We start from the raw sequence: 19,161 nt of genomic DNA, 5'->3' as shown, positions 1-19,161 counted from the left end.
GTTGATTTTTCTGCTGAGCTTTAGCCTTATGAGCCGCTCCTTGCACATGCTGCTTTAGGTGGCACTTCTTTTCTTGCGAAATCTAAAAATGTAAAGTAAACTGAATTAAAATAAAATCCTAATTGTTGTATTGCCGTATTTCTATCACAAAGTTAGTGGGTTCGAACAATCAAAAGTTTAATGACCTGCAAATACTTTAACTATCGGAATTTAAAAGGTTAAAGTGTAGTGGTCTTAAAAAGAATTATACCTCAGGATAGCTCAGTCACTGTATAATATTATAGGCCTACTCATTAAAATTAATAGAATTTATATATTTCAACTATTGTTACATACCTGTTTGCTACAAATCTTGCAGAATATTATTTTTCCATCATAAGTGAATTTTGAATATTCTGTTAGCCATTGCCGGATCAATGTAGATTTTGCACTTATATTTTTCGGCATTATCGCGTTAAACTTCACAGGAAAACGTCCTACCGCTCAAAACTTCTCAACACAAATAAGGTGAGGGAAAGGGCAACTGTTAACGAGCATTCAAATGAACCGTTGTTATTGAGATTCAATTGGACAAAAATACAAAGTTCCACTTATTGTTGCATTTCCTGGTAGTGTTAACACTAGGAGGGCCATTCTTTTAAATATTTTGTAACGGTTTACCCTACTAATTCGCAGTTTTACGACTTTTCATAAATATTTCAAAAACACTCTTTCTCCAAAAATTGTGATTTTATGACACTCTGAAGGGCAGTACAGCTAATCGGTTTCAGACCGAAAACAGTTATTTTTATAGTATAGTATAGTATATCTCTGAATCGGTAGCAGCACATGTTGTGATTGTTGCCTGCTTCAAAACTAAGGTTGGTTCTTTGTCGGCATTTATGCCTCCAAACATGTTAAATTCGGTGAAATCTATTGCGAGTGTCGTGATTTTCAAAACATTTTGTTTCCTTTATCAATGGTTTCATGGCCGGTGTGAAGCAAACTTTCCACTTTTTAAATGCCTTAAATTTCGCAGTGAATGCATGTATAAATTATAAAAAGTAAGAGTAAAATGCGAAACTTTACAGTGAGTTAGGCATTTTTAGGCGAATATTAACAAATTAGGCTCTAATAACCGTTTTAGGGCATTTTAGGGCACTATAAAACTCTTTGAATACCTTTCAATTTCCATGAAACACAAATATTAATAATTATTTTTACTTTTCTCCTAAAGAAACAAAATAGGCATTTGCCTAGAATCTGATGTCTGGTAATAAGTGAACTAGAGAAGAAATCTGACTTAGTCTGTGGTATTAGATGCGGTCAAAAATGTGAGAATTAGATCAATTAGTGTAACTGAAGTGGAACTGTGAATAATATAGAGGAATAAGTAGTGAAGTGTTAATGAGAAGATGAATAGAATAAATCAGTAAGAAGAAAAGCAATAAAGGTAGTGAGGCTAATAAGTTAGAAATAGTAAGTAAATTAATATTTAGGGTTGCATGTAATCGAGAGAGGAAGAATATGGGAAATGAGGAGGTAGAAAGTGAGTGCAAGTAGTGAGAGTGAACTGTAAAAGTTATCCAATAAAGTGATAAGTGAATTGAACAAGAAATAGCAAGGATGTATTACAAACATTAGAACATTGGAACAATAAATGAGACAAATAATATAATACTATATTGTAGATGAGAAAGAAAAATTAGTGAATACTAGTCAGAGATAAAAAGGTTTTTAAGATAAACAGAAAATGAGGAATAACAGTAATGAAAGATGACAATGATAGTAGTAGAGATGGATGAGTAGATATAGCCGAGAACGTTTGTACATAAGAGAAAGGTAGACAGTATCGCATAGTATTCGGGAATGGAATTGAGGGTAGATAAAAAAGGTGAAGAATTGAAAATACTGTACATCAGAAAGGATGGAGGAAGAAATAGACAGAAATGGGGTTTAACTTTAGGTAATTGGAAGATATGGGGAGATATAGATGATAGGAGAAATATATTAGGATATGTGATTGAATGTAATCAAGGGTAGTGGTGGATCGAATGCAGAAATGTGAGGGAAAAAGCCGTATGATGATAATATGAATATGAATATTATTGATCTCGGTATAAAAACAAAAATTGACAGACAACCATTCTATATACCGGTAATTTTATTGAATATGTGTAGTTCATCTCTGCTGTCATTTAGTTGAAATTTCAAAGTCCTCTCTTTATGAAACAAGTTTTATTAAGTTTCATCCCTCAGAGCCAGATATTTTTTTTAATAACAATTCAAACAATAATGCAAACTCATTATATTAAGAAAGGACTGAACTAAAGGAGATAATACAAACCATTACACCATTGTTAAAGACAACTAAGCATTAAGGTCTCCACACACCAACGTGAAATATTCACAGCAATGACAAATCTTTCGTTTCCTCACCAATTCACTGTACAGGGTGGTATATGGGTGTGCCCACACCAGTGTGGTAGTATGGACGAGCATTTGCGAAACTGTGGCACTAAAATTTAGATTCGTCTCATGCACTTTTTTTTTTTTGCTACTGCTGCTGCTATTGCAGAGTTTGAGTATTCGAATGGAGTTTACTGAGAATTTAAATTGTAAAGAAACGTTCAGTTTTATATTATTTATCCCATGACTATTATAAGAACGTGAGAAAAAAGGAGAAAATATGGGATGAAATTGGATTAGAATTAGAAGATATTTGTAAATTACACATCTTGATTACACAACTTTCAACACTATATCACTTCGGAATATGTATTATATGTCTTTCTCGTGTTAAATTCTATTGTACCTGGTTAACATGTTTTGGTTTGTTATTAACCAGCCAGTTCTGAAGAAGGTCAATAACAGACCGAAATATGTTAACCAGAGATGATAGAATTTAACACGAGAAAGACATATAATACATATTCCGATTTGTAAGTTATTCACGTCTTAACATATCTTAACCCACCAGTGCACGGGTTGGGTCTCTGAGACCAGCGGCGGTTTTAGGGGTAGTGCCCTCATACCATGGCACTGCCTTAATAAAATATAATTAAATCTTATTTTTAACTTACATTTAGAGCGCTATAAGATTACAAATATTATAAAAAATATGGATTTATCATGGAGTGAATCCAGCAGGGCATCGATTTGAACTACCATGCCATTCAGAGTAACAATGCTGTTTGCCTGCTCATGTGTTGCTGAATGGCTGTACACTGTACATATCCTCGTCATTCGAGCCATTGCCAACTACCTCTTTATGGGCATGCGCAGAAGTGTGTTGTAATCCATTCGATGGAGCTTCACTGTTGTGCAAAGGGCAAGGGGAAAGGTCTTATCCATGCCATTCAGTTGACAACTCGATTCGAGGTGGCAGCACTGAATAACGAATATTTGTTCCATGCCAGGGCTGACTTTCTTCCCAGTAGATACGTTATTGAAAAGAGCAGAAGCATAGGGAAAACAGTGCAGTATCTAGCGTCATATAATTCTGCATGTAATTGTGCTGTGTTGATGAGAAGCAATAAATTATGAATAAAATAAATACTCCATTATAAAATACACTTTCTTCATCATATAAAGATAAACAGAAAGTAAATACACGTGGAAAGATTAAATCTAGATTTTAACATAAATATGTAAATAAAAGTGGCTAAAATGTTTATGCAAAAAACAAATAGATTTGTTGATGTGATATTAAAAATTCTTTCTTCTGTTTTCCTCTTGTTCTTTTTGAATGCATCTGGCATTGATCTAAGAAAGATATGATGGATTTAGTTCAATTGTGGTAGCGAGATCCCCAATTGTATCCAAAAAGTCATTTAATTCTTTACTGAAAATTACAGGAAAATAGAATTCAAGTATAGAACAGTTTAGAAAACTTCAAAGTTCCGTGAATTTATTATATTCATATTTATTACTAGTTCTGTTATTATTATTATTATTATTATTATTATTATTATTATTAATATAAAATATTCACGATATAAAACGATGTATTATCGTTACCGGTACTTTTTGTTTCTGTCTTGAATGTTCTGGCACTGTTCAGACAAAGTGGCTTCAACCGACACTGTCTGAGACCCATATGCAGATGTTTTGATAAATTCCTCACAATAGCATAAGGTGATCACTTGTGACTCTCAGTATCTTCCTGTTTAAACATGTTCAATAGCCAGGCACACTTGTAGCAAAGTAGATCGTTTAGTTTGTGTTCTGTGTGGTGCTAGTTGTATTGATGTGTTGTGTGGGTCTGAGAGACCCAGCCCGTGCAGTCATGTAAGTTCTTCGAACTCAATCATTTTCATATATTTTTGGTATTATTTGACTATTATACTGTCAGTACTATTACTATTATTTTAAAAATATGTCCAGTAGTTTTATATGGATTTAATACTTCATGCAGGAAAAATGTTACTAGATTTTACATGCATTTCGTTCATAGATCTAAATCTAGAGATAATAATGACAAGAATAAAGCAAAATGTGAAATAGAGGGTACTATGATAAAACCAATCTCAGCGATATGATAAGATTTTCAGGATATTTTCTTAAATAGTACCTTATTCTCAAACACCCTTAACCTCTGTTCCTCTCAAAGTGAGAGTCCAAGTTTCACAACTATACAGAACAACCAGTAATACTCGTATATTTTATAAATTCTAACTTACAGCTTTTTTGAGAGCTGACTGGATGACAAAAGCTTCTCAACCAAATGATAATGGGCATTTCCCATATTTATTCTGCATTTAATTTCCTTCTGAGTGTCATTCCTCAACTTCGTGGGAACTTGCTGAAGCGGCAAACCTATTTGAAATTTCGACCTGATAATGTTGCTTAGTTTCCTCGTCCTTTAATTTTGGAATATTGAATCTTGTAATATTAACTTGTTGCTCAAATCGCTTGGCTACTGTTAGTCTTTCTCTTAGTTCTCCATTTACCAAATAATGGTCAGAATTACAGTCTGCCCCTCTAAAGTTTCGAATGTCTACTATACTAGTATGTCTTTGTTTATCTATCAAGATGTGATCTATCGGGTTGTGTGTAAATCCATCTGGAGAAGTCCAAGTATATGGCACTACTTCTTCCAATAAAATAAACCCCTACCATACTATATGTAATCTAACCTTATAAAATTCTTTAGTGTCCTATTGAATTTTTAAAATGGTCTATGAACATTCCTACAAGTCCTGACTATTACATTTGAGCTATGAAGAATGGAAATAAACTCCTATAAATTCTAACCTAACATTTAGGATACCAGTAATTTGTTAGAGGGTTGTTACTGATGTAGGCACCTTGTACCCATGGCTAAAGACAGTTAAACACCTCACCTACCAGCCAGTCGATATATATCGACCAATTGTTTAATGCCATATATCTTAAAAATAGTGTACAAAAAAAGGGGGGGAAATATTGTAATATTCATGAAAATAAAAAAGTTCAAATAACTTTACATTGTTTTCAGAAACGAAATTTAGTTGCACAGCAAATAATCCACACGTCATAACTGCAAATTTTTTTTATAAATCGTAGTTCTCATTATGATAAATTTGCGTTAACAGAATCTATTTTCCTTATAATCTTTTTTTCTGTTCAAATGTTTTGCGACCCTCTGTCCCAAGCACCACTTTTGTAACCAGTCAAAAGATAGCCCTAATTCCACATCCTTGGCTATAACTCCTTTAGTCTTTTATGAAAAGGCCGTTATTGCTTAACGATAATAAATGAACCTTTATTACATCTAATCAAACCATATCATTAATAATAATCATAATAAACTCTTTGTAGATACCTTCCAACATAGTGCATGTCTTACAGCACAGTTGATTTTACTTCGCACTTCTCCTGTCACACAACATGGGATTTGTATAACGTGTTTTTAATCTGTCATTTTATGATGGCATATCAAAGGTTAGATTAGTATTGATGAAATTGGTGATAGCAAGATGGTATGTGGCGAGATGAGTCCGAGAATTCGCCATGGAATTATTTTACTTTCACTTTGCAGTTGGGTAAGGTTGCTAGGAGTTCCATATATATGTTATTGTCCCCTATTTTTCCTTTTTGTTCCAGTGTCCTGAAAAAGTTTGTCGGGATGCCTGTTTGTTCCGTATTACATAAATGTATTTTACTAACTTACAAACCTTTTTCTGTAATGCAGAAGTTAGTTATGCTGACTGGCAGTGATCCTGCCATCTAGCAATAAATTTTCATAATTGCCAATATGTGAGAAAGCTATATCAGGACAGCCTGTTAGTAGTAGTCAGAAGCTATTGTGCTTTAGAAGGTGGTGCTGGTATATAAATGTGATAAAGAATCTTTAAAAATGCTGAGCTCACTTATAATTTATTTTGAGTTGCAAATTGTTTGTATGACTATCCCCATAAGCAAGTGTAGCCTACATTTAGCAAAGAGTATGGCAAAGAATGGAACTAAATAGGAAGAGGAAAAACAAACTTCGATGCTCAATGCCAATTATGTAGCTGTGAATTTAGCATATCTCATGGTGAGAGGTCTAACATAATCCAGCATATTAATACAGGAAACATGAATTGCAACTTCCTTTGTCATCAAAATCTGTAGGAGACTATGGCCATCGCTGAGGCACCATCGTAAGTTTGGGCAACTAATTTTGACCCGCAAGCAAAATCGTTTATTTATTATCTCACAACATGTTGATAGAACTGGCAGAACAATAGGAAGTCACATCCGAAAATCGCAAAAACCATTGAACATTTCATTTCTTAGAGACATAACGGAGTATATTGATACAATTTGACATTTCATTGTAATAACAGAAGTTTCGTTAAGAATCAATGCAACAAAATGAGAAAGTGACATTTATTTTTTTAATTTCAATGGTCAAAAGCTCTGATTTATAGTGAATCAAGTCATTCTCAAAATCAGAACCACGGACCACAGTACAGAATTTCAAATAATGACGTAACTTCAAGTCATTAAAAGCTAACAATTTTAGAAGTTCGACGTAATTTCCTTGATTTGTAGAACAAGAACTCATGTTATGACATCTAAATTAAAGGCCCTGAGACCCCAAAAGTACGGCATTGATTAGATAATTTTTCCGTTTTCTCTAACAGTTGCGTTGTTTTTCAGTAAACAAGCTTATACTCGTACTGACTGCTTAAAGATATTCCAGTCTTTTCCTTTTTCACTAAAAACTGTGAGGACTTTTAAGCATGACATCTGATTATGTCATGTTTTATTCCGTGTATTTGCTTTGTAAATATTGTTTGGATCATCATATTCAGAGGAATTAGAACATGGTTTACATTTGCGAACAAAAGGCAAGGCTAACAGAAAAACTAGTTATAATATGGTTGCATCCATATAACTAAGAAATATTTTCTTAAAAAAATTAACTAAAGTGCATGGTGCATGTTTTAATTTTGGTCTCTAAATTGAGATTTGCCCTTGTTGGACGTTTGGCTTTCACTTTAAGTTTTTCACTGTAGCTCAGTTTATGCACTTAGTAGCACTATACAAATAATATGTCTTTGGTTATGGTATCAAATTGTTCCAGTCTTCTTTCATTTCATGTTAAACTAACGGTAACTTGTCCATAATGTGGTTGCTGTAAATGTTAATAGGATTTTTTTTTTCATTTATCCATTCAGATTGATTTATAAGATACACCAAACATATGAATTAAACATTCAACATTGCATAGCACAGCCTTCTGCTAGCCGGCGCTTCCCCCAAAACATGGCAACGAACGCAAGCTTCAATTTGTCCCTACTGTAAATTTCTGCGCAGCCTCGGCTGTAGGCAACGAGTTGAACTTTTTCTAACTCGTTGGCTGTAGGGCACCTGTAGGGGCTTGGAGTACATACAGAATCAGACACGGCGCGACGGTCGTGAGCAGACAACATTGAATGACTGCTTGAAGTTGGTCGCGAGCAAACTGATAGCTACAGCGTACTGCGCATGCGTTAGTGGTGTCCACGATTGCACGTTGTATTTAATAGTACTGTTGTGTAGTGCATATTATTCATAATGGACCTCGATGTGGATAAATTAGTCGCTTTGGTACAGGAAAGATACATTTTGTACAATCTCACTTTGAAACAATATCATGACAATAATGTTGTTTCTAAAAATATGTGAGAAATTGTAAATGGGATGAAAGCGCCAGGTGAATAATAACTCATAATAATAATACTTTGATAATAATTCATAATAATAATTTGTAGTACTACTTCTGTGCTATATACTATCACTCATTATTGATTTAATATCATCATTATCACCATCATCATCATCATCATCATCATCATCATCATCATCCTAACAAGTGATAGTCCTAGAAGATCTGTTCCAGTCTACAAAAGTTTTCCCGCCATCTCTTCACAGGGCGACCCAGTGATCTTTTTCCTGTTGGTCTGTAGTTCTAGATCGCCCGAGGAATCCTTACTCTAGGCATACACTTGACATGGTGAAGCCAGTTGTCTTGATATTGATGAATATACTGCGGTACAGGTTTCATTCCCAGTTCTTGTAGGATGTCTTCATTTCTTTTATGGTCCCATTTATTGTGTCCTGCTGTTCGGCGCATAAACTTCATTTCACTGGCAGTGATTCTATTTTCATCGCTTTTTCGTAAGGTCCAAGCTTCGCTGCCATAACAAAGGAAGGTCTTACTATGCTATAATTTGTGACAGACGTCAAAAGCCGGAACACGTAACTCATCTCTTCCCTTCAACTCTCGCGTCAATGGACTTAGTAGGGACAGAAGAGATATGTATTCAGTGTGCTTGCCTAATGTCACAGATACGTCATTGAAGGCCGGATAATTGTGGACGGGAGAATAAACATCATACAAGTGAGAAATTTGCTACTTGTTCAAGGCAACTCATCTGGCGTCAAAAGCTGAAACTAGTAAAAGTTGGCATTATAAAACTGACATGCTTTTTTTTTAACTGTTACAAACGTTTATTTATGTTCCCGGCAAATAATATACATTTAATACATTATAAAGGTTATTGTTGGTAGTTCTAAGTGTACATAAATTATGTCATATTTTCAGTGAAAGATACGGTATTAATTTTATTAGGAACTTTATTCAGTAGATGATAATAATAATAAATTATGTTTTATTTAACGACGTTCGCAACTGCCGAGGTTATATCAGCGTCATCGTCTTGTGTGCTGGAATTTTGTCCAGCAGGAGTTCATTTTCATGCCAGTAAATCTACTGATATGAGCCTGTCACATTTAAGCACACTTAAATGCCATCGATCTGTGCCGGGATTGAACTAGAGCAAGAGCTGTACATACAGCAACATTCAGCCTGCCTGAACTGCTTGGACTGCTGAACAGACGAGAGCATATTTAACCCAACAATAGAAGCAAGTTTATGTGTTGTGTGTGAGTCAGGTTCGACGTGAGCTTGCTCTCAGGATGGCAGGCTTTTATCATGCCTCTTCTGTTTTGTTGTACGTGTAGTTAGCTTTCACAGTCAGTATTGGATTCAATAAATATAAAAGTTGTGTCTAAGATAACTATTAACTTTTCATTTTATTGTTAATTTCAAAGTTTATATCTCGTAAAACTACAATTATTGAAATAAATAAATGCTGTTTTCAAAGAGAGAAAAAAATAAATACCGTAGCTTTTATTTTCATACTTGAGCTCTACAATATACAACATGTGTTTGAAGAAACATGAAATAGTCTACGATTATAATTACAAAAAAAAAAAAAAAAGACTCTCATTTAAAGTAGGCTTATATTAAACACACAAAATAAATGCTATGTTTAATGTAAAATCCACACCTTCACAAATTATCTCATATTAAACTTTTGACTCTTACAAATGATAACATAGGCCCTAATGTTTATTTTGTAGCTACTTTTGTGTTAATTGTGTGTGCACGTTCATCTACAGTAGAATAAATAGTTTCCGCAAAAAGAGGAAAATGTTTCTATTCCAGTTTCATACTTCAGTTAATAGATTGTAACGTATAACATATTTTCCACAAAAGGAAACAAAATTCGTTCATGTAAAGTTTACAAAGAGAAACAAAGTTAATGGAACATTTCATCCAAAAATAAATCTTTACAAATTATCATGTAATACAATGAGATCATTAACCCTTTATGGATCTAGGCTGGACTGTTTATTACAAAGTACATGTCTTGAACAACTAAAAATTCTCTTGCTTGAGGCACTGGTGGCAGGAATAGGCCTACATAAAATTCTCTTAATCAAAGTCGCGAGCTTAAAAATTGGTCTTGTTTGGATTTCCACCATGGGAGAATCCTGTCATCGTCCACATTTTTGGTGCTGCAACACAAATACTGAGACAACTCATCTATTTTAGATCTAATCTCCTCAGTTATCCAACCCAAAAATCTAACTTTTTTTTCTGTGGGACAGTTGATATTTCTGGCTCTCCGATGTTTCTTGTATGAGTTGACAGCTGAGAACACATTTGACATAGGAAATCATGCACATTTGTCCTCTCCTCTGTTTCCAATTTATGAAGAGAACGATAATTAGGTGTTAAGAGGTTGCAACTTTATGCAGGATATTAACTTTAAAATTCAGTGACAAGAAGTTATTAGCTGTCTGTTTCAGGACTTTCGTATTATTGTCATCCTCATCCTTTAAGATGCAGTGCTCTTTCAATGCATAACACCAGAGGAGGACAAGCTGCAATGCTGGCTGTTTATCACTGTGCAAGTCATCCGTTGTCTCTTTAAATGGCCTGAGGAAGGCAATTAGATAGACGTCCAGTGATTTCATGATTTTTAACCAGACATATTTGAAGATGCGTTTTCCTTTAATATGTTTGTTATATCATCCTTTTGAAAATGGACGGAGTCGAGCATACTTAAATAACTGTTCCAGCTTGAGGAGGCACAAAACTATTTCAAAGACGACTTGAGTCGAACACAGAGACCCCTTCTTTTGAAATAAGTTATCACAGACTTACAAGCTTGTATTACTTGTAACACTTCAGGAAACTTTTCCTCCAGAAAAGCTTCTTTTAATACATGCCTGAGAACAGTGTTTAGCATATGTGCAGCGCAAGGGAGATGTTTGTACTTTTCAAGCGTCTTCACGACATTGCTGCCTTGATCCAACACAAATGTTATGCTTTCCAAATCTTCGAGAGAAACTCCTAAACGTACTAAGCATGTTTCCAACTCCCCTCGAATACTCTCACCAGTTTTAGGGCAATCAGGAAAAGCTGAACACTGTTTCTTTAACTCCCATTTTGTATTGATGTAATGCATTGTAACTGACATGTAATGCACACCTTTATAGTTGTCAGTCCATATGTCAGTAGTACTGGCACAATTATTAGCTTGAATGGCATTAACAATACTTGGCATTACCTTGTCCCTTATCTTGTCAGTGCATTCTTTCATTTTACGGAACATGGTAGTGCGAGAAGGAATAATAGTATTAATATTTACAGACCCATACTTCTTTCCTATATCCAATAGGGCCTGTCCTAACTTTAAGAATCCTTCCACTTCCACAGTAGAAAATATCTCAAGTTTTCCGTGCACATTTCCACACACCTTTCCACTAAAGAATCCTTATCAGTTTTCAAAATATTTGACTCATCTTGAACATTTCTTTCCACTTTACATATATGACGCAGCATGCTTGAAGTAACTGTTTTCACTTTTAAAATCTTCTCACACGTATTGCATTTCGCAGCACCCACTGATCTTAGTGTTTCTTTTTCTCTTACAAAAAATAATTTTTTTCAGGCTCCAGATCCATTCCTATTTTCATTAACCAAAACATAGTCTCCGCATCTCAACTTGTCTTGCTCGTGTTGAAAATCCATAGCGTACAGTTAAACTACACACAGGTTTTGTAACAGCCCATGGGCTCGCTTGGGTCATACTATGCTTGGTATTAGAAGGAGCGTGTGCTGTCAGGCAAGCTTCTGAATAACATGGGGGCAGGCAGGTTTGAAAGGGAAAACGCACAGCCTTAGATTGAACCCGCAACCTCAGGCATAGAAAGCCAGCACTCTACCGACTGTGCTACCCAGGCCGACTCCATTCAGTAGATGGAAAGACGAAGATATAAGGGATTTACTGTATTAAGTTTTTTTTTTTTTAATTTTAGTTGGTTGTTTAACGATGCTGTATCAACTACTAGGTTATTTAGCGTCAATGGGATTGGTGGTAGCGAGATGATATTTGGCGAGATGAGGCTGAGGATTCGCCATAGATTACCTTGCATTCACATTACAGTTGGGGAAAACCTCGGGGAAAAAACCCAACCAGATAATCAGCCCAAGCGGGGATCGAACCCGCGCCTGAACGCAACTTCAGACCGGCAGGCAAGCGCTTAACAGACTGAGCCACGCCTGTGGCACCATATTAAGTTACGGACGGCCAAAAGACTTGATAGAAATTAAGGAAACCGGTAAGATTATAGCCTTCATTGTAAAGAATCTTCTGAAAGAATGTAATGAGACTGTACTGTATATTTTGTTATTAGAAACTTCGCTTCCCCTTCAGAATAGTTTCCTTGGGAAGCCACACACCTCTGGTGACATTGTTTCCATTCCCAGTAGCAGTGCTGGAAGTCTTCTACTTGAACTCTATTCAACTGGGCAGTCACAACCTTTTGGATTTTATTCAGAGTTCCAAAATAATGGCATTTGAGGTGGAATTTGACTTTCGGTAAAAGGAAGAAGTCACATGGACTTAGATATACAGAGTAGGGAGGCTGTGGGACAACTGCAACTGGAATGCCCACTTTGGTCGAAATATTCAGTCATCCAAGAGTCAGCAATCAGTTTGATGATTCGAATGTAGTTCACTTCAATGTGATCATGCTGACTGTCAAACGTTGATCACATCTCACGAGATTACTCACTTTGGTTAGATTTTCGACATGCATCATCTTCCAGAACGAAGTTCATCTTCCACCCTCTCACGACCATCCAAAAATGCTTTACACTATCTCAATGCTCTCAATAGACCCTCTGTAATTTTTCCTCTGTGCTGTTGTGTTTCATTGAGTTGCGCGAAAATCTTTATCACACAATGCTCCTTACACAATTTGTTGGCAAGTTAGACGTGTTACCGCTATCACGGTGAAACTTGCACTGTGGCAACCAAGTAAGAATATAATCTCGGCTGGTATTAGCAGCCTGGTTGTCCTGTTGCCAGTTCTGAAGCCATTCATTCTGTCTCAAAACTTCCAGACATTTCACGTAGTGTATGACAGTATAGATTTATACTTTCATTTACGCAATTATTGCTGGAAAAAATTGACGGAACGCAAGTTTAAGGTATGTGACAGTTTTTTTAACCCTTAAAATAATCATAATCATTTATTGGATTCACTGATCATATTATATGATATGGGATATGTCATATTTACAAACTAATAATTAATTACATAATATACATAAAAGTAATAACTATAATTAAAAGCAACAAAAATACAAATATATAAAACTGGGACTTAATTGTAGAAAACTACAGATCAGTTGATTTCAGCTATAAGTCCCATTTGCAGTATGTCTTGAAGTCAGGACATTTCATTTAGCAGTCTGGATTCAATTTCAACCAACGTGTCCTTCATGAGAAGACATCCTTCTCGAAGTCAGGATCTGGAAAAGAGAAAGTAAAATTTTTTGAAGTAAAACATTCTTTTTCTATTCATTTATGACAATTTTCAGTAAATTCGTTCATACTGTAAAAGCAGTTTTTGATTAAAATTTTGTAAAGAACTTTCTTAAATTTTTGATGTGTAGATATTTCTTTAAGATAATTTGGTAGGCTATTATACATAAGAAACCAGCATGAATAAAACTGTTTTTATATAGAGTTGTGTCGAAACTTTCAATAAAAATATCTTTATTTCTTGTATTGTGCTGGTGTGTGTCTGAATTTGTAGGAAAGGTTAAATAAATGTTAAAAAATATAATTTTCAACGTGAATGAGCAAAAGGGCACAACTGCGTTAGTATTTTTGATAAATATAAACTCTATACCGTAAACTGGGGTTAATTTGAACATGGAGGAAACTTTGAACATTTTTTCAGAAAATCATATTTAGCTTTCTACATGCTGTACTTGTGTTATAAATGGGGGTAAATTATCATAAATCATTCTCATACCAAATTTACCTCCATTTATAACAAGTGCAGCATGTAGAAACCTAAATATATTTTCTGCAAAAATGTTCAAAGTTTCCTCTGTGTTCAAAGTAACCCCAGTTTACGGTACCATATGTAATGAGTTTTTATTAAGGTAAATAATAATTGTGTTAATTTTGATAATTAATACTATACCGTTATCAGAAAATAAGAGAATTATGACAAATAATACGAAAAAATTGTAATAATAAAAACATTAAATAAATTTCCATATGTCTTGCCTGAGGATCCGTTCATAATATTAAACTAATATTTTGCTGTTGGTTATTAATGGAGAAAAATTCGCTTGAGTGCCGGGGATCGAACCTGGGTCCTCGGTTCTACCCACCGAGTGCTCTAATCCCTGAGCTATGCCGAAGCTCAATCCACAGCACCAGATCGCATCTTTCTCCTTTGGTATTTTCCCCTCTGTGGCCTTACTCTATGGTCGACATATATGTTGACACATATATTAAGTCAACTGTTATCATACAAAGAGTCCACACCTGTGGAGTAACGGTCAGCGCGTCTGGCCCGGGTTCGATTCCCGGTCGGGGTAAGGTATCTGGTTGAGGTTTTTTTCCGGGGTTTTCCCTCAACCCAATACGAGCAAATGCTGGGTAACTTTCTGTGCTGGACCCCGGACTCATTTCACCTGCATTATCACCTTCATTTCATTCAGACGTTAAATAACCTAGATGTTGATACAGCGTCGTAAAATAACCCAATAAAATAAAATAAATCATACAATGAGCGCACTCATTTGAGTGACTTGGTGGCCAGGATTCCATAGTATATGCATGTTGGCGAACAATCTACGTAAAGATAATTTTTAGGTCCTACAGAATTATCTGTTATGGTTACAATTGGTCATTAATGGAGAACAATTTGCTCCGACACCGGGGATCGAACCTGGATTCTTGGTTCTACGCACTGAGTGCTCTAACTCCTGAGCTACGCCGAGGCTCAATCCACACCACTGGATTGAATCTTTCTCCTTTGGTATTTTCCCTCTGTGGCCTTACTCTTTGTTCGACATATATGTTGACACATATATGTATTAAGTCAACTGTCATCATACAAGATGTTCTGTGAACTAGACCTGAGTTCTATTACCGGTATATGACTAATTCATACATGTGACGTTTATTTCTTACTGGAGCTGTGATAATAAGCTATTGCATGGTAGGCCTACTTATATTTCAAACTAAACATTAAGTACGTGTTTTTATTTTACAGATGTCTATTATGTGAAATGGAAGCAGATAAATAATAATTGTTCGTTTCTCGTCCACGTGAAATCAAACCTGTTTTTACAATATAGGCCTAAAGTATTGCCTTACAGAACTGGCAGTGTTTTGTTAATGATGTGCACTCATTTGAGTGACTTGGTGGCCGGTATTTTGCTATTTCTGTTACTTCACTGATATTTACATCCGGGAGTGGTAGGGGGGGATATATCCCAATTGAGCCACCAGCGTAGCCCTGTCGGCTAAGGTGCTTGCCTGCCGATCCGGAGTTGCGTTCGGGCGCGGGTTCGATTCCCGCTTGGGCTGATTACCTGATTGGGTTTTTTCCAAGGTTTTCCCCAACCGTAAGGCAAATGTCAGGTAATCTATGGCGAATCCTAGGCCTCATCTCGCCAAATACCATCTCCCTATCACCAATCCCATCGACGCTAAATAACTTCGTAGTTGATATAGCGTCGTTAAATAACCAAGTACCTACCTACCTACCTACCTATCTACCTATCCCAATTGGGGATGGTGTGGTGGAAAGTGTGTCCAGATTTATTTTAAATGACACTGAATGAGCCATTTCAAGAAAATAAACTACAATCACTATTAAATCAATCAATAAATCGTTTATTAATGTCATGAGCAACAGTTTGTTGCAATAGACATAAAATTACTAAATTACAAAAGATATAAAATAATATTTGACATAGAATATAAAAACAGATGAATACTGGTACAACAATACAAATGAAATACAATACTGGTAATAATAATAACAATAATCAATATTAATAATAATCGTAATAATACAGAGCAATGCAGCTTATAAATTTAGAATACATTTACAGTGGAGTCAAGAAATTCATTAATACAATAGAATGGATGATTCAATTTTTTGCAACATGATAAGGTACTGTAATGGAATAATTCTTGAAGACTGCATGAAACTTATAATAAGAATGTGTGTGTGTGTGTGTCATCTTCGTGACTCTGATTTTGACATGAAACATTATATTGGACCTATGAGAAGAGAAAAATTGTAACTTTTTGACACGAAAGGTTTACCTTGATGTTACTCGTGGTACCATGAAAATAGAAGTTTTAAAATTAACTTCATGTCTTGTGGTTTTTCTATGTGGTCCATATCACTCCATTCTCTATGGAATGTGACTCGAGGTTTTCCACACGACTCTCTTCCTCATTTGGTAGCTATTAGGTTACGTCCATTTTCGGTTTTCCCCCCTTCAAAATCTTAATTTTCTTCTATGTAAAGGTGAAGAACAGAGTGAAGTAAGTGACCAACGTCTTGGAGCTCACATAGACACATCGTTTCAGCCCCAAATTCACACACAATTGCTTACCTTTCCATGGTTCCTCCTCCCATTTCATAATTTTTTTATTGATCAGTGTTAATTGGGTCACGTCTTATTAGAGTCACTTTATGACAATTGAGACAACTCATCCTACCTGTGGTTTTCCTAAGGTACTAAGACAAATTGAATGAGCCCTAAAACAAATAGGCCACAGGCCTATGCCGCCTAGAACAAGACTGTAACCCTTATTTCTCATAAGTTGACTTTTTCGTGAATAATGGTTGTTAATGATGTGATACATGTAATGCTTGTACTCATATTAAAATCAGCACACATGTCTGATTGTCAACCTTGCTCTAAAAATTCATATTTTATGGTTACAACCTTGTACTGGGCGGCTATTATTATGCTCTGTTGTAAATTTCGGCATTTTCCAAATTAAAGCCTTCATAAATTGGAACTTTGGTTTTCACGTCTCTCTTTGAGTACATAGGTGAGCTTACTTGATCATCACTTGCCTAGTCCAAGCCTCAGACCTCTTGTCTAGCGAAGATAGAGCCCCTCTCCCACCACTTGTTCTGCCTAGACTTTTAACAACTTCATTAACCTTGCCCTGCTGCTATTCAGTCATGCTGCGCATTATGCTTGTGACACTGCTCCACCTCATGTGGTAGCTATTAGGTTAAGTCTAGTTTTTTTATGTTCCTTGAATGGAATGGTGAAAAATGGAGTGAGAGAAGTGGTCAACACGCTTGGAGCTCACGTAGATTATTTCCCACAGTTCTAGATTCTCTTGCAAGGATGCGCAACTGCGAACCTTTTTATCTCCTCCCATTTCCTCTTTTTTCATTGTGTCATTGCATTATACCACATGGTCCATCTTGCTCCACTATCTAATTATTGGATAGGATGTACACATCCTGCCTGTGTAGTATTTATTTAATCCTTAAATTCATTCTTACCAAAGCTAAGAATTACATACCAAGTATAAGAGATTTTATATATTCACTGTCACTTTTTTTTTAAATAAAATTTGACTAGTGTCATACTTCCTCTGCACTGACCTTGATCTCGTAAATAGTTCCATAATTGTTGTAAAATATGAAATGTCCTTGAATGCTGAACATTTACAGATAAATGTGCTACTGTATATACACATAATTTGTAGAAGTTGTCACACTTTTCTTTGTTGAGCCTTATTATTAATTTTTGTATATACTGAATATGGTATGTGTGTGTGTGTTGCTATTAATTTTGTTTCATATTATTTTCTTTAGAACCAGATCACGAGGCAACAGCTGAAACTAGTAAAATGGCAGGTATGTGTGAAATGGCTTGTAAAAAGATCACATATCGTAGGAGGTAACGGTAATGTCTTTTACTGGAATATAATTCGAATGTTTTTTATTGCAGAGGAACATAATACTCAAAATGGCGGCAGCAGGCCTAGGATAACATCTATTCTGACAATCATCAGTCTCAGTGCTTTTTTCTTGTAGTGAGTTTTGAGGTATGTATTCTTGAAAGTACCCATTATATATTTAAATTTATCATCATACGCAGAAAGCAATTGTGAACTCTCACCATGTTTTTAAATTTAAAATTAAAGGACGAACTGTACACAAAATTTAATTAATGAAATACATTAGTATTAACTTCAATAAATTATTCAAATATTATTTCAAGGAAACTAATACTGAAGACAAACGTGTAAATATCTTAAAATGTTTACGTGACTTACTTTAAACCTTCGTTAAACATAATATCAAATGTAACTACCCAATTTGGCAACTGTAAGAGGGACAGACACTAGAAAAAATGTACAGTATTTCATGTATGAACAATCAGACCTTTCTTTAGTCATTGTAGCAGTAGCAGCCAGTGACCAAAATCCTCAGTAAGGCCAGATATAACTAATTTAAATACCTCCGATAGGAAATGTTTATTCATGATATTAATTATTATTGCTATTAGCCTATATTATTGATATCATTATTACTGTATTATTATTATTATTATTATTATTATTATTATTATTATTATTATTATTATTATTATTATTATTATTATTATTAATGAAAAATAATAATGTCACTCACCAAATAAGTTGCTGTGAGTTTGTTTCAGTAACTGTTTCAATGTGATCAAGCAATGTGTATTATGCTCAGTTGAAGAAGTATGTGTTGAAATTCCCCTGGAAATATTTTTCAGATCACTGAAGCCCTCAGTAGACACACTGTTTTCTTTCTTTCGTCTCTTTTTTCTTTTTTCCTTTGACAGCAACAAACAAAGCCAACAGAAAAGTTTATTTTGCATCACATTACTACATAATCATTAATGTTGCCCATACCAGGATGCAATGGAAACTCGCGTTTTAAGATTATGTCAGAAAAATTGTCATTGATGGTGAAGGTATCTCGGTGTCTCTTTATTTAAAAATTCCTTCCTTTCAGTATTATTTCTTCTCTAAAAAGGAC

The 19,161-nt window shown here is 35.0% G+C and overlaps 1 protein-coding gene across 2 annotated transcripts in view; it reads left to right on the top strand.

Annotated features, from left to right (window-relative positions):
- The window catches only part of LOC138700194 (neurotrimin-like), a 712,090-nt gene that overhangs the window by 664,281 nt on the left and 28,648 nt on the right, over positions 1-19,161 (top strand). For both annotated transcript variants that reach the window (XM_069826628.1, XM_069826627.1), the window contains 2 exons: positions 17,962-18,003; positions 18,098-18,194. In XM_069826628.1, the coding sequence (XP_069682729.1) occupies positions 17,962-18,003; positions 18,098-18,183 (128 nt within the window). In that variant the 3' untranslated portion in view covers positions 18,184-18,194. The remainder of the gene's footprint in view (positions 1-17,961; positions 18,004-18,097; positions 18,195-19,161) is intronic.

Source organism: Periplaneta americana, chromosome 5 (genome assembly GCF_040183065.1).
Source record: "Periplaneta americana isolate PAMFEO1 chromosome 5, P.americana_PAMFEO1_priV1, whole genome shotgun sequence".
NCBI classification, from domain to species: domain Eukaryota; kingdom Metazoa; phylum Arthropoda; class Insecta; order Blattodea; family Blattidae; genus Periplaneta; species Periplaneta americana.
Note: the sequence above shows the minus strand (reverse complement) of the source record. Positions and strands in the feature narration are given on the sequence as shown.